Source organism: Amblyomma maculatum, chromosome 1 (assembly GCF_055883805.1).
Source record: "Amblyomma maculatum isolate TAMU_Amacu chromosome 1, ASM5588380v1, whole genome shotgun sequence".
Lineage (NCBI taxonomy): Eukaryota > Metazoa > Arthropoda > Arachnida > Ixodida > Ixodidae > Amblyomma > Amblyomma maculatum.
This window is the reverse complement of record NC_139344.1, coordinates 287,191,802-287,216,093: the sequence shown is the minus strand read 5'-3', so window position 1 is coordinate 287,216,093 and position 24,292 is coordinate 287,191,802. Positions and strand designations below refer to the sequence as shown.

Sequence of the window (24,292 nt, the reverse complement as noted above, 5' to 3'; positions counted from 1 at the left end):
AATGGCTTTAATTACCTACATCAGTGCCCCGCTGCGGTGGCTCAGAGGTTAGGGCGCTTCGTTACACTGACCGCGGATTCGATTCCGGCGGTGGCTTTCCGATATGGGCGAATCGCAAGCTGTCTGTGCGATGTCAGTGCACGAGTCCCAGCTGGGCGAGATTAGTCACGACAGTCTGAGTAGCTTTTGGACGTTTAACCCCATTAGCGGACAAACAGGCATTAGCGCAGGTATACACATCCGAGCTTAAAAAGCACCGGGCCGCTTTGTGTCCGCAGAACTATGAGCGCGATTGCAGCTGCACTATTATTGCTCTTCCGAAAAATCATCATCATCATCATCATCAGCCTGATTATACCCACTGCAGGGCGAAGGCCTCTCCCATATCTCTCCACTTAACCCGGTTCTGTGCTAGCTGCATCCACTTGACCCCTGCGAACTTCTTAATCTCATCCGCCCACCTAACTTTCTGCCGCCCCCTGCTACGCTTTCCTTCCCTTGGAATCCAGTTTGTTACCCTCAGCGACCATCGGTTATCCTCTCTTCGCACTACATGTCCTGCCCATGTCCATTTCTTCTTCATAATTTCCACTAGAATGTCGTTAACTTGAGTTATTTCTCTGACCCACTCTGCACGCTTTCTATCTCTTAATGTTACCCCTACCATTTTTCGTTCCATAGCCCTCTGGGTTGTCCTCAACTTAAGTAGAACTCTCTTGGTTAGCCTCCACGTTTCAGTCCCATAGGTGAGTACAGGCAAGATGCAACTGTTGTATACTTTCCTCTTGAGCGATACCGGTAAGCTGCTAGTCATAATCTGCGAGTGCTTGCCAAATGCGCTCCATCCCAATCTTATTCTTCTTGTTATTTCCTTTTCATGGTCCGGATCTGCGGTTACTACCTGTCCTAAGTAGATATATTCGCCTACTACTTCCAGTATTTCGCTACCTAATGTAAACTCCTGTTCCTTCCCGAGGCTGTTGAACATTACCTTAGTCTTCTGCATATTGATTTTCAAGCCTACCTTTCTACTTTTCCTGTCTAGGTCATCAATCATTATTTGCAGTTCATCTCCCGAGTTGCTTAGCAAGGCAATGTCATCAGCAAATCGCAGATTACTGAGGTATTCTCCATCTAGCCTTATCCCTAACTGCTCCCATTCCAAGTCTCTGAATACTTCCTCTAAACAAGCTGTGAATAGTACTGGGGAGATTGTGTCTCCTTGCCTAACACCTTTCTTTATGGGAATTTTGTTACTTTCTTTATGCAGAACTATGGTTGCTGTGCAGCCACTATATATATCTTCCAGCACTTTCACGTACGGCTCGTCTACCCCCTGATTTCGCAATGCCTGCATCACCGCCGAGGTTTCAACTGAGTCAAATGCTTTTTCGTAATCAATGAATGCTATGTATAAGGGCTGGTTATATTCCGCGCATTTTTCTATCACCTGATTGATGGTATAGATATGATCGATAGTAGAGTACCGTTTCCGAAACCCTGCTTGATCCTTTGCTTGATTGCAGTCTAAGGTTGTCCTGATTCTATTAGCGATTACCTTAGTAAATACCTTATACGTAACAGACAGTAAGCTGATTGGTCTGTAATTTTTAAGGTCCTTAGAGTCCCCTTTCTTGTGAATGAGGATAATGTTTGCATTCTTCCATGCTTCCGGTACCGTCGATGACACCAGGCACTGCGTATACAGGGTGGCCAGTTTTTCTAGCACGATATCCCCCCCGTCCTTCAGCAAATCTGTAGTTATCTGATCCTCTCCAGCTGATTTCCCCCTTTTCATAGTGTCTAGTGCTTTCTTGACCTCGTCCTTCGTCACTGGTGGAACGTCTGACTGTTTTTCCCTGACGCCAATCTCATTACGGTCCTGACTACTTTGGCTACTGTAGAGATCTGTATAGAACTCCTCGGCTACTTTGACTATCTTGTCCATATTAGTGATGACGTTGCCCGCCTTGTCCCTTATCGCATACATCTGGTTTTTGCCTATGCCCAATTTCTTCTTTACCGCTTTAAGGCTTCCCCCGTTCTTTACAGCATGCTCAATTTTCTCCATGTTATACTTCCTTATATCGGCCACCTTGCGCTTATTGATTAGCTTTGATATCTCGGCCAATTCGATCTGGTCTGTTGGATTGGAAGCTTTCATACTCTGCCGTTTCTTAATCAAATCTTTCGTCTCCTTAGACAGCTTACCGGTACCCTCTCTAACTATCCTACCGCCTACTTCTACCGCGCACTCAGTAATGATATCTCTGAAATTATTGTTCCTTGCCTCTAGGGTAATGTCGCCATCCTCAGTAAGAGCTGAATACCTATTCTGTAGCGAGATCCTGAACTCTTCTGCCCTCCCCCTCACCGCTAATTCGTTGATGGGTTTCTTTCTTACTAATCTATTGCGTTCCTTCTTCAGATTTAGGCTAATTCGGGACCTCACCATCCTGTGGTCACTACATCGAACTTTCCCGATTACCTCTACATCCTGCACAATGGCGGGGGTTGAACACATTATGAAGTCGATTTCATTTTTAGTCTCTCCGTTAGGACTTTTCCATGTCCATTTTCGGTTCTTCCGTTTGCTGAAGAAGGTATTCATGATTCGTAAGTTATTGCGCTCTGCAAACTCAACTAGTAACTCCCCCCTGCTATTCCTAGAACCAATGCCATAGTCACCTACTGCCTTGCCTCCTGCCTGTTTTTTCCCTACCTTGGCATTGAAGTCGCCCATTAGTACAGTATACTGCGTCTTTACTTTTCGCATTGCCGATTCTACATCTTCATAGAAGCTTTCAACTGCCTGGTCATCATAACTACATGTAGGTGCATAGGCCTGTACAACCTTCAGTTTATACCGCTTATTAAGCCTAATTATGATGCCTGCAACCCTCTCATTAATACTATAGAATTCATCTATATTACCCGCTATATACTTATTGACAAGGAAACCTACTCCTAGTTGTCGCCTCTCTGGTAAGCCTCGATAACACAGTACATGCCCATCCTTCAGTACAGTATATGCCTCATTCGGCCTCCTAACCTCACTAAGCCCTATGACATCCCATTTCATGCCCTCTAGTTCCTCTAACAGCACTGCTAAACTAGCTTCACTAGCTAGGGTTCTAGCATTAAACGTTGCCAGGGTCAGTTTCCAATGGCGGCCTGTCCAGCGGAGCCAGGCTTTCTTAGCACCCCCTGCTGCGTCACAGGTCTGACCGCCGCCGTGATCAGTTGTTCCGCAGCCGCTGGTGACTGAGGGCCGAGGTTTTATGGAGCTTATCATAGGAGGTTGTGGCCAATTACTGCACCAGGGTGGCCAACTCCTGTTCTGGTGAGGGAGTGCGTTGCCGGAGGTGTTCACCGGCATCAGGTCGCACCCCAAACCTGTATATGCAATTCCATCGACACGCGGATTTTTTTTTTTTTTTTTTTTGTCATCCGGTGGAGAATTGCGCGGCACCGGGATTTGAACCCCGGTCCTCTTGCATGCGAGGCGGATGTTCTACCGCTACGCCACCGCTGCACCCCTACGCCACCGCTGCACCCCCTTCCGAAAAATATCACAAACATATTACGGTTGATGAAGTACTCAGATACTAAGACTCAGCAGCACAGTTCTGGCGTTGCTGCTCCGCGGATGAGACCAGCGAAGAACTGCAAGAATCAGGCGATGCTGAGGGACTTGTCTCTTTGCATGAAATATTTTACTGGAATCAGCCACAACTGTTGCCCAACGTTTTGTGTGCGAAACTTTCAGTACAGTGCGCAGCAATAGCGTGCGTTTGCTAAATATATCAGGTGTTCGAAAGAAGCCGATCACTAATAAAGAGAAGGTAAACAGAAGTTCTTTGCTGCTTACTAACCAGTTACTATACTATACCATTAGCTTAGGGTAACAAACTGGATTCCAAGGGAAGGAAAGCGTAGCAGGGGGCGGCAGAAAGTTAGGTGGGCGGATGAGGTTAAGAAGTTCGCAGGGGTCAAGTGGATGCAGCTAGCACAGAACCGGGTTAATTGGAGAAATATGGAAGAGGCCTTCGCCCTGCAGCGGGTATAGTCAGGTTGATGATGATACCAGTTTTGGGGAACGCGAAAAAAAAGCTAAATCATGCGACATAATAATGCATAATAATGGCCAAATTGTGTCAAGCCATGGCGCCAAGAATAAGAGCGGATTCGAAATTAAAAAAAAAAAAAAAAACAAACCTGATATTGCTTTAGAACGGACGGCTACAAATCTCTAATTGAATCGGGTGCCTGTCGGTGGCAGTTAAACTTTTTACTACTAAATTAGTTGATCTCTTTCCTAGTTAACATGGTTCACCTGCTTTTTAACATTCGCCGTAATGCCGTAAAAAGCTGCTTTTCACCTCAAAAGTAGACTTTTAATCATTAGTGCATTATGGATCGGTTGATGACCTGCAAGCAAAAAAAGGAGCCCCTTCATCAGTGATGCCGTGCTGCGAAACATGTATGCTCCTCGCTGAAGTCTCGCGTTTTACCGATGCATATGGTATTTACCGCTTGGCTTGACTATTGTTTTTGACTATCGATGCTGCCAAAGTGGAAGCTGAATAGCGTTGGTGGCTAGAGTAGTTATACGAAGTTTTTGTTTTTAACTTTTTCTCAAATTATATCATTTTTTATCTTTCTTCTGCGAAGTAAATACAACCCCTCCTCCTCCCAATAAAAGTAAAGACACAGGTAAAGTAAGGGACGAAGTAATAGCTGAGCTAACTAAACTAAAGGAGGAACTGAGCCAAGAAGTAAAAGCACTGTGTGAGTCAATTGGACGCGACTTGAGAAGCAAATCCGAGAAGTGAAAAACGAGCAAAGAAATATGACCGGAAAGAATAGAATCTGCACATCAAGAAATGGAGCACCTTGCAAAGAAGTTGAATGAGGCGATTTCAAAAGCACGCAGCTTGAAGCCGCGAATTTCGAGCAGCATGTACATCTCTTAAAACCAAGGTGCGCGATCTGGAATACAGGCTTGTTGAATCCGAGCAATATTCCAGAAAAAGCAACATTAAAATTCAAGGTGTGGTAGAAAAAGAAAACGAATTCCTGACAGAAATGCTGTTCCAAATCGATAACGCAATTAAGTGAGCTCATTGATGAAAGCGACATTGATGTTTGCCATCGCATTCCGATGCAGAAAGCAAAATAGTTTCGGTCGCGAGCAAAGCCAAGCCTCGTTCTTGACGATAGAACCCCTGTAGATGTAGACAAACACCTCTGCCCAGCGCTAAAAAGGCTTCTTGGAATGACCGTCAAAAGGACATATGAGCACAAATGGAAGTCAGTCTGGACAAGAAATGGTAAACATTTTCGCAAAGCAAGCTGATAATATGCCTTTTATTGAGACAATGAGGGAGTATGAGGTAGAGGTTATCGTGTCCAGCGAGGTGGTCGACTAGACACCTTTGGCTGAAACGACTGAATGATAACACTGAGTTGTTTCTTCTTGCTCTCGTGACATAAATCACCTAATGGATTATCAGCAGCTCACATTACCTTGCGAAATTAAATTTCATTTCCCGTTATGTGAATCTGTAATTCATGTAAACGCACGTTCGGTTGATGGCAAAGAGGATGACATTGGCCTTCTCTTAAACTTATTTCACTTCAATATTGATATCCTGTCTTTCTGAGGCGTGGTGTTCTAGTGATTCTAAAACGCTGAATTTGCATGGCCATGATATTTTTTTTGTCAATCGGCCACACAGAAGTGATGTTGGCGTAGAAATTCTTGTAACGGAACCTAAGAATGGTGTCTGATTTCAGTATGGTGATATATGAATATGAAATCTTAACCTTACAGAATAGGAACATCATCTCTGTGCACTATTGCCTCCCGAGTGAAAACATTGCACGATGTATGGCATTTTACGAATCTTTCTTAGACTCTTTGTGACAATACCCTCCGGTTGATCTGCTGTGGAGATATTATCATCGACGTCTTAGCTGAAAGCAATTCCGCTTCTGAATTTAATACAATTTTTCTCTCATCTGGTTTCAAGAATTTTATTATGACACTGACTCGTATCACATCTTCAGCACTTATGATACCACTGTTTAAAATGCCGATAAAACTGCATATAACATCAGTGATCACTGTCCAGTTTTCTTTGCATGTTGTAAAAACTCATTCAGAACTATCAAACAGAAAGAGTGCTTTACTGTTCAACAAATCATTCACTATGGTTTAGAAGCATATAAAGTGACATCATTACACACGACCGGTCATCTTTCAATAATAATTGTAGTGCAAACGGTATCTATGATGAATTCATGAAACTCTTCCGATGTGTGTACGTCAGACACTTTCCGCTAATTGTCCCAGGAAACTCTGGGTTACTTGTGAGCATCTAAAGAAAATAAAAACAAAAACCGCTTTTGCCATTCGTTCTTGCGAACACGTTTAGAAACGATATTAAAATAATTTATCAGGAATGAATTCGACAATGAACTTAGACGAGCAAAGCTAGCATTTACGAGCACCTTTTTGCGGATGCAGCGACTAGACGTTGCTTGGAGAGCAACGTTCTAGGTCACGAAAAAAAAAAAAAAAAAAAAAAAACAACAACAACGATATATGCCAGGTATCCTCACAGTCAATGTCAATGAATTGCACAACAAGGAACTAGCAGACTACTTCTACAGTCATCTTGTAAATGCGGCTGTTTTATGTAATAATCTGCATTGTATAAATGAACCCTTCTTTAATATTACTGAAACCATATTCCTGCAGCTGACTCAGGAGTCTAAAGTGTGAATGGGTTTTATATGAAACAACTTGTAGATAATATCAATAGAATATATTCTATCGATAATAATTTCTGTTCTCGCTCATATGAAGTGCTTCTCTTGTGTGTGTTTCCTGTGCGCTTTATCTTTAGTCAAGCAATGCACCATCTAGCCCAATTTCAAGTTTTGTTAAACTATCTGTAATTTAACTAACAGGAAACTTTCCCGGCAAAAAGAATACAGCCAGAGTGTCTGTAAGTTTGAAAGGTGGTGACCAAAACATGGCCACGAATTATCGACCGATATCTGTTCTTCCAATGTTCTCCAAAGGAACTGAAAACATCATTTGTATACGCATAACCAAATTTTTGGATAAAACAAACTTTATCACAGGTGCACAATATGAGTTTATAAGATGCAGGTCAACAGGATCGTCTGCGTTAGCACTAAGCGAAAACGTCTAGCAAAATATTGAAAACAATGTGCTCTTTTGGTGGATTTCAGCAAAGCGTTCAATTTCTTTCATCACAACATCCTTATTAATACGCGAAAGGCTTACGGTGTTCATGGAAATTGTTTATCCCTGCTTGAATCGTCACAGGTCTCAGGGTATACGCATGTCTTCTCGCCTAACAATTGCACATGGCAAGGTAACATTTGTGTGCCGCTGTTATTTAACGCGTATATATAAATGATATTGTAAACATAGACACATCGATACAATTTACCATATATGCTGATGATAGCCCTATTCTTGTTCCAGGGACCAATAGCGACATACTTATAATGATGTGCAGTGAAATCCCGGAGCAGCTTTCCACATGGTCGCGCTAAAGGCCGTTAATATAAATCCTAGCAAATAAAATCAATTATGTTCCATGCTCGAAAGAAATCTAATATGATTAGCCGCCCTATTATTTTCTAATTCCACAATATAGATATCGTTAATGATGATAATATACTTGGTGTATATTTTTCTTCAAACTTAAGCTGGGATGCACATAGTACTACCTTAGAAAATAACTTTCGCCCGTACAAGGCACTGTATCGCTTTATCGTAGATTACTCACATAAAAGTTAAACTTCAGGTGTAACACGCGTTGTTGAATTTATATTCAAACTATTTTACTTTAGTTTGCTGCACCGTAACGCAGAGTAACCTTAGTAATCTTCTTGTTTTATAGAAAAAAGATAATCTGCTACGGTGCAAATATTGAATAAATATCCACTACACAGTATGTATTCTATTCCTTAAATATTGTAAGAGTAGATAACTTATACACAGATCGATTACATATCGATTATTGATTGTCTAGCTCTTTAACACAACGTACTTCTAATATGCTCACAAGATGTTAAAAGGTGTGGGACATCGTACGTTTCCGCACAAATTACGAACGCCACTTATTAGCAGATATTCTGCCATTAATGCTTAAAATGTACAAAGTCACAAATAACCTAAACCCTAATCAATTGCATCAGTACTTTGTGAAATTATGAACCGTGGTGGTTTTGTTCTGTTTGTCCTCCTGTTACTTTGCTTTCATCCTTAACAATTATTGAAGGTGCGGTATACTTTATTGTTCTGTATATTCAATATTCGACTCACGTCTTACTGTGATGCATATAACGTATGATGAATATTATTTTTGTGTTATGTATTAAATCGCATTATTTCGTAGTGTTCTTGCTATTAATATCTTGAGTATATGGTACATAGTTTTGTAAATCATGTATGCATTTATCCATTTCGCAACCCTTCCTTACAATGGCCTCCTGGGCCCCTTCAATCTGCATATTTAACTCTTAGCCCAGGAGGCCGCCCAGGTTTTTCTGGAAAATAAAGTATAAATATATTTATGTCTAGATAGGGGGTGCGCGAAGAAGACTTACTCGATTAGTTAAAAGAGTATAATAGTTGAGTGGGTGCTCCGTTAAAGACGCGTGAAACTAACTGCGAGCTTTTGAGAGCTGCCAGGCATGGTGTTTTCTTTGTTCGGTATAGTAGATTAATGGGCAAAATTGAGTTACCTAATTTTGTTAATATTACCTTATGGAACAATGTGTCAACAAGGAAGTTGTAGATCGTCTCGAGAACGGCTTGATGCGATTTTTCCACGAAGGTACAATTTACCGTTCTTGTGCAGGCTGCAGAAAATAAGGAACTCATTACCTTACAGGTACTCCATCTGCAATGTGACAGGCTATTGCGATCAAGTACTGCCCCGATAATGTAGCTAAACAATTCCAGAAAAGGGCTTAACTACTTTAGTGGCGTTCTTCCCTGAAATCCGCAACATACTATACGGTAGGAATCCCTGGAAAGATAGCCAAACTTGCTGTTAGTAGTATGACTCAGTTTGCAGTATTGTTTGCTCAACTAGGTAACTAATCAGCAAATACTAATTATGCAACAAAATTGCCAGTTCAGAAGCTGTAGTCAGCCTGGAGAAACCGTTAATTGAAATATTTGCACCAAGGTACCTTTTACCTGCTGTAGGGATAGTTGGTTCATACTAACCAATGGAACGGCGCAAGGATACGATCACAGGAAAAGAAGAAGGATAGACAAGTGCTATGTCCATCAAAGTCCAGCGTCCCGTTACTTATCTGTGACGGGGCATCCATGCATTGGGAGAGATACGAGGCAGCCTGTAGTTCTTCTGTTTTTGAAGCTCTGGTGATTCATGTGACGTAGGCGCTCTAACTGAGATCATCGTCGTCAGTTCTATGTTACACTGCTGCGATGGTTCAAGCCCCTTTCGTTTCAATTTTAATTGAGCTCTGTGAAATGCCGTCTTTCTTTTTTTGAGGTAGTGGAGTCCCTCGCGTGTTTGGAAGGGGATGAAATATGATGAAAGCGGTGATATCCAAGGATAAACTTTATTGCTCTACTTTAGAGGTATTGCCGACACATCTTCTTTGCTTCGATGGCGTGGCTCCGTCTCACAGGGTATCCAAAGCGCAACGCGCAAGAATGACAGTTAAACTCGCGGGACGTTAGACTGCGGCGATTGCGAAACCCACTCGCGGCTGTAAAGTGTTTATTTTAGTTCATTTTATTCCAGGTCAAGCAGGCTTCAGGCAACGAAATCGGTGAGTGGGGATCTTACAGTCACGCGGCGCGGACTGTTTTGTAAAAACTAGGCGAGGTGCACTCGACAAGCACGCACACACAGTATCTCGTGCCATGAGACTATGTCGAGCTAATTTGAGTTTTCCATTTTCGAGAAACCGGTAACGCAGGAACTACGTGGTTGCTCCACTCCCATTACATACGAATAATGTCTTCCTGTAAGTTTAGGATTTAATAACACGAGCCCATCGATTCGCTTTATTCGCCAATCAGCAAATAGTGGGTGAAAAGCGTATTTCGTTCTTAGGTTTGTAACTTGCAGGCTCTCTTTTAATTCCGGGGGAGAAAAAAGAGCCACGCAAACAGTACCTAGGTGCACACAGTTAAGGCGATTGCTTTCCAAAAGAGTCTTCGGCATTGGCACTTCATTCGTGGCACCTATATTTTAAACGGACGGTTATTCACTTGTTGGTTTCCTCAAAGTAAAGACGCCTTTAACTGGGCCTTGAGATCACTCGGGAGGTTTGATTTGCCTACGGCATTCCGCCATTTTGTTGAAGGCCCCATTCAGTGGAAAACTCGGCTTCGTCCCGTCGGCGGCGTTGTCATGTCACGTCTCGCAGGACATCACGAGCTGATGTCTGGAATGGCATTACAATTCAGAAATAAATAATAAAGGTCGGCGCATGTTTCAATTTTATGAAATACTTGATTTCACGTAAAGGAAAAATTTGATGCTTTAGTCGGAACCCACACTCGTCGTATCCAGGCACGCTGTCGACTAGGCCACGTTGGCTCACATCGCTAAGGTGTGAAGGGGTGGTTGTGTGGTCCTGGCTCTTAATTGAACCTTAGTAACGTGGACAAAGAACTGCGTGTGAAGACGGGAACCGTTACCCTATCACGTCATACCATTAGGCACGAACTTAGAGTGTAATTTTTAAGCCTTTCAGATATAACATCTTGTGCTAAAGGCAACGAGGGTATTTAAGAAAAAACCCAGTCTCCAGTGAAAGCAGCGAATGGCTGTTGAGTGTTTCGTGTCCTAGTATGCAGAAGTTTTTTTCCATCCTCAAAGTGAATAATTTAGTATTGATTAATTACATAAGTTTTGCTTTTGGCTTCAAGCGCAAAGTGTCAGTCGAAAAGTTGCATATCGTTTTCAAAATCAGCTGGCCGGAACATTTTCACCCTGGTGCCATTAACAAATTTTAATTTGATTTATTCGCCGTAACGACCTTCCTGCGGGCGTAATAAGTAGTATAAGACGTAAACACTTGCATAAAAAATCTACCACAAGCCTTCAAAGCGTAACTAATAGTGCGTTTAGTGCTACTGATAAGCACAAAATAAAATATGAACACAAGCTATATAGAGCAATTCACACATTAGGAACACGCTTGGTACATACACAAAAAAGTTATATTTGACACACCATAATAATATGTAATAGAAAAAACTCGAGGCATTTGAGGTGTGCCTTTAAAGGGAAGCGGTTTTCAAATTGCATGAAATTCGGTAGTTGGAAAGAAGGGGTATTTTTAATCATGTGTGTCAATTTTTTTAAATTCTCTTGCTAAGAAAAATAGAAATCGCTCGTTAAAAACGCGCCGCGGTCAAGCCCTCGTCGCTGCCGGGAGTGACGGGGGCGGGGCGTCGAAACTGATCGAGGAACAGGCGGCTGTGATGTCAATTTGGGAATGCCGGCCGTACGTTTTACACGCTTGCTTCGCTCCGTCCCACGCTTTAGGGATCTACGGATCACCGCAGTCTGCTGCTGGTGCCGTTTGTTTTCTCCAGTTCAATCATTTCGTGCTGAAGGTGTTCAAAGATCCTATGAGGTCAACCAGCAGATACGCAGCTGTTGCGGAATGGCGTTCCGCGCTGTTTGACGCCCTCCGACTAGTGAGCCTCTTTTGCTCAGTTGTAAAATAAACGTCGTTCAATGTTCGAAAATTGCGTTCCTGTGTCATTAGAAAACAAGTATTCCTGTGAGTGCGTGAAGCAACTGGTGGCTATCAGCCCGGCTTTCCTTTGTGCGAACTCTGGTGGTCCATCGACATGCTGCTTTATAGTCTCCCAGAGGATAAGAAATTTTCGGCGCTGTGGGCCTCCGTCATGAAAGAAAAAAAATATTGTCTTTGGAATCACCTCTGTTTTGCAGTGATGATTTGCATGCCGATGACTATAACCGAATCTTGGCAGCAATCGCGGCCGTTTGGGATTTCAATTAAGTCAGCACAACTGAAGTCCGCTGCCGTTCTGTCATTGCTCCCGCACCTAATTAGGTTAATACGACTGCTGCACGGTTGGCTTCACCGTCGTTACGCTTAACCAAAGAATGCCGAATTAAAACGCGATTCGCGGCTCACTGTTGTGACACAGCTCGCCGCCCTTCTCGGCTACGTCAGCAATTACCAATTAGGTACAGCAGACGAAATGAATATGATCGGTAGAATGAAGCTGCATTTGCATTAGGCATTTATAATGCAGTGTCTGGATAGCCGTGCTGCTCGCGCGGCAACAGCGAGCTCAAGCATCGTCTGAACGCAGCACTGCCTCCACATGCCGCGACGGCCGCGCCTTCCGCAAGCTGTCCGTAGACCCCTTGCGCTAGCGTCAAGAGAGCGTGCTCAAATTTATTGCTGTCTTAAATAATAAGCGCAGGGATAACAGAATGTAAAAAATTAACACTTATTGAGGCTCGCTGACCCTTACCAAGATGGTGGTAGAAGAACTGCGGTACAAGCAAGTTTCTCTTCACAGCTGTGCATAGCGGCAGTCGCCGGTGCCGTCGCTGCTCATCTGATTTTCTTGTACGTATACATTACCTCATCTTCTGATGTGGCGCCGTGATAAGTGATATCTTCATATAAAAAAGTGATTTGCAGTAGGCAGTTCTACGAGTAGCCTGTTTACTAGAGCGCTGCTCAACTTCCAAGCGTCGTCTGCTGTGGCGCCGATGCGAAACAAAATATGTATAGGCCTAGCGACGACCAGGGAGTGCGCTCGTCCAGAGCGTTCGTCCGCCACGCTCGCTGCCGGCATCGTTCCGGTAAGCTCGCTTCATCCGGCGCTGCGAACATGTCTGATTTCATGATGCAGTTGAAACGGGACCATGTTCGGCGTTGCGTTGAACAGCACACCGGGCAAACTAGCTGCAAAGACAATAGGACGGGCAGCTGCAGCTGCAGTACACGTGCGTTTGTTGTTGCGCCGTTGGGCGATACTCGAAGGTTGTATAAATGCGCTGTCGACTATGATTGCATCATATAAAACGCCTATTTTGTTGCTACTGAGACGAGCTTTAGCGCGTAAAGGGCAGTTGTTAAAGCGGGCCAGCTCTTGCACTTTTCGACTTGCGCAAATGTGCTGACATTGCTTTCGCTGTTGACGTATACTCGACACAGTCTTTCGTAGCGCTGTTTTCTTTGAGCTGCTGGTTGCTCGAACGCGTACGCTAAGTGTTAGAGGTGTTTTACATTCTTCGAATAATCATTAACATTTTAGATCGAGCTCTTAATTCCACTGAAGCGACGCGCACGCAGCAACACCACCGGCGCCGGCCACTTGACGTCATGATGGGTCCGGCCAATTACAGACACCAGCGGCGTTTGCTCGGAGAGCGGTCCCGCTGGTGCTCGTTTTCTTGTAAAAACAGCCGTTTGTGCTCCTTCCTGCCTTTTTCAAGTATGATAGTAAGCTTGTTCAGCGGACAAAAAAAGTATAAAATGCCGCACATAACTCATTTTTTGCGGAATACGTTTCAGCGTCCCTTTAAGGACATGGCGCTACAGCGGTTCGTCCCCCATTGCGGATCCTCGTTCGCATAGATGCACTTTGCTGATCGCTATAGTCCCTTAATGTGTGCCCCTATACCCATGCTCATTAGGATTCATTTGCATGCTACCAAATTATATGAAAGACTATCCAGCACAGATTTAATCAAACGTGCTTTCGTGATTTACGAGTAGCGTGTCCGGCTGCGGATCCTAAGCCGTTTCATGTCTCAATTGGCAGCACCTGCTGTGCGGCCTCGTGACGTCACACAACCCATCGCCCAATCAGTTCGCCAAAAGCATTCGCTTAAATGTGCGCTCGCTGCCCCAACGACGCCCATTTTTTTTAATGTTATTGCGGTAAAAGCGTTTTGTGTCAGTCTGTGCTAGGAATCAAGGGATGGTCCGTATAGAGAAGAGCGGCATTTCGTTTTTGTGTTCACGGCCTATGAAGACTGCGGCAAAAACAAGCTGTCGTGAAGGTTCGGACGAGGACGCACGTTTCTAAAATAAAAAAAAAATTTACTGGCGGCATTATACCTGTTCTAACCGTGCCCATTGTTTTAAAAGTGAATAATCTGTAAATATGAAGCAAACAGCACGGATTATTTTGGGAAGAGTGTTTGATCAGGTTCCTATATGGCGCAAGTTTATTTAATTATTGGGCGGGTGAGGGCGACTGAAGCAAACTTTTAAGTGCTTGAGGTTACGTCCGATAAACCGCATTAGGTGATGCTAAAACTGCGTATTATTGTGATTACAATTTAGGTCAGACTTGAGACCAAGTTCGATGTGCTTGTAAGATGTTGAGGATCCTACGCTCGCATTATGAATGAAGTAACTTGTAGGAATTTCAGTGTCGGGGTTGGTAAGCACCATAGCCTTTGTTTTCAATACCGCATTAAGATAAATTTGTAGAGAACTGCGGTCAGTGTCAGTAGTACGAGGCACAAAACAATCATTCGCGATAAATTTAATTTGAGACCAACTTGGTTAGATTGTTATTAGAAATTATGAAAAGTAGGGGAGCACGTCCCTGGAGGAATTTACCGAGGCGAATTGTTCTCCTTGAAGACGACCTCGTTATTTCATGCAAGAACGTTAGGCTGAATATTTAAATATAATAACTTGATGAGAAGTCCGTGCTGAGCAACGCGAGTTTTGGAGAAGTCAAGAAACAGTGTGTAACTCTGTAATCATGCGTCTCCTGCGGAAAATACATTCTTATTAAATCCTGAAATATAGGTGAGGCATGAGCGACCCTCACGAAAATCAAAGGTTACTTTAATACAGTGTCATGCCATCGAAGGCAAATTGTGACTTGTGCCGATGTTGCTGTTTAATGAATAGAATAATGGCTAAATTAAACAGAGTAGTTTCATGTAGTGGTTCATAATGACAGTGAGAAAAGCAGTGATCATGATTATTGATAAAGGTTTAGAAGGTACGTTATTACCAGAGGAGCGACAGCTAGTTTCCTGGCATGTTTAATAATGGCTGCAATGTGGGCGCAGAAGTAATGTACTCAACACCGAGGAAAATACGTCGGTAATATACGTTAGTGACTGCGCCTTAGGCTAGGTTAGGTACTTCATCGGAATGGGAACTGAGCTTGATGACGCGCTAGAATTTGCCAGAATTATTTGTTAACATGGTAGTCACGTCCTGACTGAAGAAATGATGATGAGTTGTCTTAGCCAGTGACTAACATTCCTTATCGCAAAGCATCGGATTGCTACAGGATGGTCTACATGAACTGCTTGACCGCAACAACGTTTTATCTGATTGTACACGGGATGATTACAATGCGTTAATAAAAGTTCATTTTTTTATGTATAGTGGTGATGACAGGCATGTGATTCATAATTACATCTAAACAGTTTTTACCAGACCTAAAAAGATGTACGAAAGCTTTTACGCAAGAGCGGTGACACTTGAGCATTAACTGAATTTTCTTTGTCCCTGAGGGCGAGAACAGCTGCCATGTGCCCTTTAATGGGCACCAAAGAAAACTGAATGGTAGCCGTTTTCAAGATGTTCAGAGACATCTGGCTCGGCACGTTGTTCCTGAAGCCAATAATTAGCTGCTACGTGTCTTGCATTTGAGAGAATACGCGCAATTTAAGATCTTTCCCCGAATAACGTATAGCAGTTGATTTAGAATATGCTTACCTTTGCATGCGCAGGTTTTTCCTCAAGTTCTTTCTCAAGTGCAACCAAAACTGCCTCAAGAACGCTGGAAACCCACGAGATATGCGGCGGTTTCAGGTGCGTCAGTTCTCACGTTTGGTGCATTGGCTTGTGTGTGGTCGTTTCCGATGGCGGAGTAAAGAGCGGGCCTATAGTTGGGCGCGACAAGAGAACAATGCGGTCACAGCTGCTAGCAGTGAAATTAGTTAAGCCAGGGGTCTCCAACACTGGCCGCGCTCTCCCTCGCTGCGGCGGAAGAACGCGCAATGATAGTTGCGGCGTTCTCTGTTGCAGCTTCGTGGCATTGTAAGATTTCTGATGATAAGTTTTAACAGCCTTCTAATCTGAGGTCAGGGAGCTACAAGTGCAGAACAAGTCCTCGTAGTTCTCTTGCACTGTAAGAAAACAGGGGAACAGTAGTTCATCGCATGGTGAACGAGCCCTTCTGTGGCATAAATCTTGTCGCTGTGTGATGAGTTTTGTCACGTTAATCGGAAACAAGGAACGGACATGCAGAGAAAACGAAACTCTTGGAACATAGGGCGGGTAGGAACGCCTAAAAGCGAACTATTAGTGTAAGAGCAGCGCACACCGTGGCCGAAACAACACAATGCAAGGGAAAACTTTTCTGTGCCATTAGTTGGTTCGGAATTTCCTGAACACAACGGCTCCCGTACAAAACTAAATTTTGAGCCGCACTTCGCTTTTCGGCGGAAGGTTTCTTTGGACCGGCACGATTATCCTGTGGGCCCTGCGCCAATCAACGCTTTTGTTCTCAGTTCCCGATTCTTGTCTGCCGCCCAACCTGTAGTCCGGCTTCCAAAACACAAAACCTTTTCAACAGTCATGACCGGTGTATTATGCCGCACAGGTGGACAGAAGAGAAACTAGGAGTCACTTTTGTTTAGATCCGTCAAGAGTCATGACGTTCGTCGTGTAGTGCACAGCTAAACGCCAGACGCAAACTAAATAAATAATATGAGAACGGCGTTTTCTCGTGTTTTTAGTTCTTCTCTGGGCGCCTAGTGTCGCTCTACGTGATGCTTCATGTGTCCCCTGACACAAGGCTCCAAAAAGGGATATAAGGATGCAGCAGGATTTCCAATCCGCTGAAGTCGCCTTAAAGCTGACTGGGTACTGCGCGCACCTTTCAGTCATGCACACAAGCAGGACGAATGAAAGCAATTGTTACTTGACGGTCCGCTAGTTGGTCAGAGGTATCGCCAGATGTTCTTACTCTGTGGCTGCTAACGTGGATGCAAAAAATAGCAGTCAATTAAGAGTTCAGTTGGCTAGACTCAAGTTTGAAAGATTTATCGTGAAAACTTTTCGACAAGTCTTGCTTTAATTATTCTAGGTTGATGCCTATAACTCTTCCATGTCGACAACCTCATATAAGCAGTAACTTGCATTATTCGCTTAACTAGTTTAAGGGACGCAGCCAGCCAATTTCAACTTCTGATCGAGCAACCCCTAAATGGTACCAAACGTAAGATGGGGTGCGTCGAATGCTGAGCTGAATTGTCGCACCACGTGCATTGCTGCTAAGTGGTGGTAAGCAGCTCTTGGTCGTCGCAGGTGGTTATTTCTAACCAGGTGAGCGTCGAAGGGCCCCTGCTGGCAGTTTCGGACAACATGTTCGTGCACAACAACTCCAAGCACGGTCGGCGGGCTAAGCGCTTGGACCCGACCGAAGGTAAGCAGCTAGCCAGCTTCCTAAGGGGGGCTTAAGAAAAGTGAATGGAACTGATTCATTTCCCTAGTATCCTCCCACAAAAATCTAGCTCATGCATGCACTTAAAAGCGGCGTGCGTGTTTTTCCTGTCAGCCCTTAGATCGACATGAGAGAAATAAAGATTACCAACTGATACCGTGCACGGTCGCCAAGCTTGGCCGTTGCAGCTGCATCTCATGGGGACTCAGCCCCCACAACGTTCACCGGCACGCGGTCTTGTTCCACTCTGCGCATGCGAGACTGCCACTTGGCGCCTCCAGACTTGTCTGCATGCAGTTCTGGATCTAAAAAAAATCACTCAATAAAACACAAGACGGCGGGTTTTATTTTGCTCTCACTCATTCCAAAAAATATTCTCACAATTTCGCGCAGAAAGAAAAGTGGCGTCGCATATCTGGTATGGACCCCTAAGTCACATTCCACGTGATGAGTGCGTAACAGATAAAACACATAGGAGAAAAATAGCAAGGGGCGAGAACAGGATTCCAACCAATGGCGAAACCCATGCAGCTCAGCTTTCCTGCATTAGGCTACTAAGCCATCGCCGCAGCCTGATGTTGCTGATGTTAAAGGGCAACTCCGGCGATTTTTCGACCGTACTGAATTATGACTGATTTATATTGCTGAAGGCTTGGTCATCACAGTACGCGATTACATTTTTTTTTACAATACGCAAGCAATAATTTTGAATAAGGCAGAAACTTGAATCAAAATTGAAACTCCCGCGCGAGGCCCGGAGAGCACCTTGCGTGACGTCACGCGATGACGACACAAGCGTGCGGCCTCGCCCAACACCACCTAGACTACTACAAGGCCTGTGCAAGCTTATGTGACGTCATCGTAGGGAGATCATACTAAAAGTCGGCTTTACCCTACGCGGTTGCGGTTTTTTTTTATTCAAGGCTGCTCTGGAGCTACCTCTTGAAATTTTTAGTGCTAGCAATGAAGATGGTTATACTTGTGTTACCTGTGTTATCTAATATTGGCAGTCTTTTGAAGTATATGAGAAGTTTGACACAATCCACCTCGCATTGGTTTCAACGGCAGAAATGAAGCTTTCGAGGAAATTTTCACCTTCATTCAGAGTTACTTGATTAAACATTAAGACAGGCACAACATTCATCTGAGACCACATTTATTGTTAGATGGATGGATAAAGATGAGGACGGTCGGCAGAGATATTACTCAGAACGGTGACCTTGATGACACTTAGTGTAGCTTGTTGTGAATACGAGGTCGCTTTCACGGAAGTGCTGGCCATAAAACTCTAACGTAAATATAAATAAAGCTGCTTGAGCTAGGAGCAGCGATTGCCATGAATATATTAACGCAGCGAGCAGCTAACTCAGCTTTAAACCAGTCATTTACTACGGCAACTACGATCAAGTGGCCACTAGCGAAATAAAATTGTTTCCATAAAAACATAATTTAGGTTCCAAAACAATTTTGTTCCGCACTCAAAATAGGGCGAATGCTACGCAATTATTAGTAGCTGTGCTGTCATAATTGTATGTTCGATATGGGCACGCCTACGCTTTAATACACTGTGCTAAATCAAATAGTATTAGGAAGCAAACAAGAACGCTTTCTTGCACTTCATCGGTAATAAGTTTTTCCACAGCCTTTGTCCACGCTGCATTTTGAGCCGAGTCCGACGGAACTTGTACACTTGCGCTTTGGATCCATTGGCATAGTTAGAGCGACACTTTAGCGCACAACAACAGAAGATACCTTGCTCGCAAGCGCCTATGCAGCACGGATTAGGAACACCAGCAAACACAGGCGCACGCATACTCAGGCCGGGTCGTTCCAGATCGCCTTGCTTGCGTACGCTCGCGCTCGGCCGATCTATCCCCAGATCTCACTGTCGTAACGTACAACTAGTGGAAGGCTTGCGCTGGCCTTCTCTTAGTCTATAGGTGGTGTTGCCCACCCGCTGCCGTTCTGCCGAGGTGTGCGAGTGTCGCGTACGGCACCATGTGAAACATACTATGTGATGTCGGTGAGTCTTCCTCGATGTCATCGGACAAGGACAGCTAGGACTATAGTCATTAAAATGCAAATAAAAAAATATGAGCAATATTTGGAATGCATGGCCCATGAGGGCAGAACGAACGAGTGATCTTGTATGCGGCTAAATTACTGCCGTATGAAGAAATAATTCCCGAGAATTTTTAAGCCATTTTATGCACCCCCAAACCCCGATGCAAGTGGTCGGTGTATATGAGGGCGATCGATCGTTACTACAAATGTCCATATTTTTGTTCTCAATACCGACCCTAAATTCGCCTCGCTGCGAGTAAGATTATTGTCCACACAGCAATACCTACATACCACATGGAAAATTGAATGTCATTCCAACCGAATGGCATTTGTTCAATATAAATTTTTTTTTCTACGCGCTGCTACACAACCAAACTGATGCCTTTTTGCAAATAATATGGCAATTGCGATGGATAAAAATTGGAGCGTACACAAAATTTGCCTTCGATATGCCGCGAAAGCTGCTTTCAATTTACCGTTGACCACTTGCATGCCATACGTAACCAAACTGCTCATCACGACTATCCATTATGAAATCCGTTTGTTTACGCAAGGGTAAGGGAGGTGCGCCGGCCCGGGTGAAACATTTTAAAGCGCACGGGCTGGCCAAGCAGTTTCAACTACATGCACTTCGCAGCCTAAAGCAAATTTCAAGAGCAACTAGTCATATAGGCATTGCCTATAGTGTGCCGACCGACGGATACAACCTTCGAACGTACGCGCCGGACAGCGCAGCATATAGCCCCGTTCCGTCCTCGCAGGATCGTTTGCTCGACGCGTATAATATATGTTAAGCGGTACATGGAAATATCACCGGCCCCAGCCGCATCAAGGAAATCGACGACAAATTCGCAACACTTGCAGCACTGAATGCAGCGAGCTTACCGCAACGATGCTGCGCACGAGAGCGGCGGACAACGGCACTCCGGTCGTGTATAGGCCTAAACTGTTTCTCACCGAAGCCGCAGCGGACGGCGCTTCGCAATGGTCTGTTGGTGGAACAGCCTAACTGTCTCAGATTAAAAGAAAGAAGTAATCTTGGCGAAACCTTAGCAGCGGAGCGAGTACGAGATCGGATGACCTGAGCCGCAGCTTTGAGCAGAAATTCGCTTGTAACGTAGTTATCCTCAGAATCTCGTTGCAGATCAGCGATCCTAAGTAAGGTTTTTTTTGCATTAATTTATCCAATCGCTTATTATTTAAGAGATGAACAGATTTTAGTATGCTTTTTTTTGTGACGGTGGCTCGCAAACAATTGGCCGTGTCGTCACCGGAGGACTGCGGCAGGTGGTTTAGCCCATGTGCGGAAAGATCGTCGACACAGCATCCAACTTCAACGATCGCCTGGCGAAGCCAAACTCTTTTATCAGAACTATCCTGTGTTGGTAGTAGGCCCTCATGAAATGTTCTGAGCATGCGCGTTCTCAATGCAAAGGGGCCGCCAGATCGCACGATTCAATTTGTCTCGAAGCTCTTTCTTTTTTTCCCGAGAAATCGGTGGTAAATCACTGTATTGATTTTCGTAGAATAACTTGTGCAGCCAACAACACAACACTAGCTACCACCCATCGCTGCAAAGGAATGCATTAAAGCGTGAGCTGAAGCTACAAGACATTGAGATAGGGATTCCGAGGTCCATGCTTTTGCAAGCAAGCTGTCGGCCATGTTCGCGTTGTGCTGTTTCTCAGTAGCGCCGCCGTCGCTTTGCCCCGTGCTAGTAGCACCTGATAGGATCGTACAGGCAATGCCGCACCGTACAAGCCGCGCCCAGTAGGGCCGTTGCATTGTCCGCTCGAAAACCCCTGCACGGCTGTCATGTCATCAAGCACAGTGTTGGCCGTAAAAATTTCCGCTCTGGCAGCGCTATATTTAAAATTACTTTGCGGGAAAACTAAAGCGTCCTCAACTGTGCTCTTTGGAACACGTATTCTTGACGTTAAAAGAACGTCCGCTGCAAAATTAGTTGATATCTGTGAGCATCGAAAAATCCCCAGAGTTGCCTCTTAAATGTACAAAAAAAAAAAACACCAAGGTAGAATAAAAACATAATACACAGTGCCACCAAAGATAGGTCGTCAGACACAGCCACTGGTTCTCGCGCTCCGCGTCGCCGTCTTGATAAAATTCCATTCGCGTGTGAGCCATTCCTAGAATGCTCCTGCAAGCCAATATTTGAACGCGTGGCCGCAGTCGTGCGGCGCAGCAGTTGTGAACGACTTTTCCGGCTTCTCTACCTAATTGCTGTGGGAAACAGCAGAGGTAGACAGCCAATAACTGCCATTTGTGCTTCCGGCCTAAATCAGGAGCCTTGTACAATTCCAAACATTTCGGCGTCGAACGCCAATCAGATCAGGCCGCGCTGATTGATGCACTAAGCCGCTGAGCCTAGCTCTATCATTCCCCCTCCTCCCCTCCCCATTTTAGGGATAAAGGGACATGCGCCGCTGTCTCCTGCTGGCCGACCAAGCCCGTCGCCTTCTTCGTTGTGGCGCTTGAACGAATGGCGGCACTTCGTTGCTTCATCTGCACTAGATGTTGCAAAGTGGAAGAATTCGGGCGAATGCCCGGTACTGCGGGTCGGCGTACGGCGCAAAAGCGAGAAGTTTAAAAAAAAATTGAGGGTCTCTTAGAGGTCCCTTAAGAGGAGAATGGCGAAAGCATACCCTTCCTATCATATAATTTGCCTCCCATCGTTAGTATCTTGGCGTTCGTTGGAGTGCTACATATAAATACAATTGGTTGACAGGAAAGGAAAGGCGCAGTATCTGTCACACGTTCTGCGACGCGTGTGCGTTTGGACGGTACACCATCGCTCCTGTCGCGTGGCGTTCCTTGGCGCGTGTTCAAGTGTGGGATTGCAGATGGCAGGAACGCTAGACAAGATACAACTTCTGTTATCGGCGTTTGTTGCAGTGCTACATATAATTATAATTGGTTTACAGGAAAGGAAAGGCGCAGTATCTGTCACAGTTTCTCTGGCAACTGTGAGTTTGGACGGTACACCATCGCTCCTATCGCGTGGCGGTCCTTGGCGCGCGTTTAAGTGTGGCATTGCAGATGGCAGGAACGCTAGACAAGATACAACTTCTGTTATCGGCGTTTGTTGCAGTGCTACATATAATTATAATTGGTTTACAGGAAAGGAAAGGCGCAGTATATGTCACAGTTTCTCTGGCAACTGTGAGTTTGGACGGTACACCATCGCTCCTGTCGCGTGGCGGTCCTTGCCGCGCGTTTAAGTGTGGCATTGCAGATGGCAGGAACGCTAGACAAGATACAACTTCTGTTATCGGCGTTTGTTGCAGTACTACATATAATTATAATTGGTTTACAGGAAAGGAAAGGCGCAGTATCTGTCACAGTTTCTCTGGCAACTGTGAGTTTGGACGGTACGCCATCGCTCCTGTCGCGTGGCGTTCCTTGGCGCGCGTTTAAGTGTGACATTGTAGATGGCAGGGATGCATATCGCCTCGGCCAATCACAACGCCGCAAAAGCGGGACACACTTTGTCCATGACAGCATGAGCCATTAAAGGCTTTTGCCTTAATATCTTATAAGTTATCAGCTCGCCTTTGAGGACTTGTACCCCATATGCAAGCTGAGTGAAATTTTCTCTACATATTTCACTCTTTTGATAGCCACTGTCTGGACTCCCTTTCAGGGACGCTTTAACTCAGCACAGTGTGTCGACTTAAAGAGCGGGAAAAAGTGAAGAGAAAATGAACAAATTGTGGCAGATATAGATCAACACCGTGTTTACAAACAAAGGGGGCACTGGCGACGCCGCAGCAGACTGGGGGTGAAAATCAGGCTTAGCGCCAACAGGAATACATGGAAGCGAACGTTTTCAAATCAGTTTTGTGATTTCACGGGGCACCGATGATGTTGTCTTTTAGTACCCTCCGATCACTGCCTTGTCGTGGCGGAGCGGCTTGCGAAACTCGATGAAGTCGTGAGCTCTGCTGTGTAGGGCCACCCAAGATAGACAGGTCACGGCAGAGAGTTCTGACAAAATGTGATTCACTGGAGAAGGTAATGGCAACCCACTCCAGTATTTCCTGCCAAGAAAACCCTATGGCCAGTCACAATAGCATTAATGATATGGCGCCGGAAGATGAGCCCCCCAGGTTGGAAGGCGTCCCACATGTTACTGGGGATGAACAAAGGGCGATTCCTAGTAGCTCCAGGACGAATGAAGCAGCTGGGCTAAAGCCAAAACGACGCTCAGTTGTGGGTGTGTCGGAAAGCGACCGGGAAGTTCGATGTTGCAAGGAGATATATCACATAGCAACATGGAGTGTAAGATCTATAACGCAAGGTAAACTGGATGTCGTCAAGCGAGAAATGGTCAGATGAACATTGATATCTTGGGTATCAGTGAGCTCAAGTGAACCGGAATGGGAGAATTTAACTCCGGCGACCATTATGCCTTTTATTGTGGGCACGAATCCAAGAGATGGAATGGGGTCGCTCTCATAGTAAACAGAAGAATGGGCAAAGCAGTGCTGGGGTACAACCCCAAAAACGACTGAATGATTTCACTTCGGATCCAAGGTCACCCTTTCAACATAACAGTTATCCAAGTCTATACACCGACCACTACTGCTGAAGAAGCTGACGTTGAGAGATTTTATGCGGACATACAATGCCTTTTAGACCGCACCCCATCATCAGACGTCATTTTTCTCATAGGAGACTGGAATGGTA

The 24,292-nt window shown here is 44.7% G+C and overlaps 1 protein-coding gene across 2 annotated transcripts in view; it reads left to right on the top strand.

Moving 5' to 3' along the window:
- Positions 1-24,292, top strand: part of kn (EBF transcription factor knot) — a 172,773-nt gene that overhangs the window by 121,199 nt on the left and 27,282 nt on the right. For both annotated transcript variants that reach the window (XM_084591566.1, XM_084591565.1), the window contains exons 8-9: positions 15,804-15,885; positions 17,386-17,503. In XM_084591566.1, the coding sequence (XP_084447692.1) occupies positions 15,804-15,885; positions 17,386-17,503 (200 nt within the window). The remainder of the gene's footprint in view (positions 1-15,803; positions 15,886-17,385; positions 17,504-24,292) is intronic.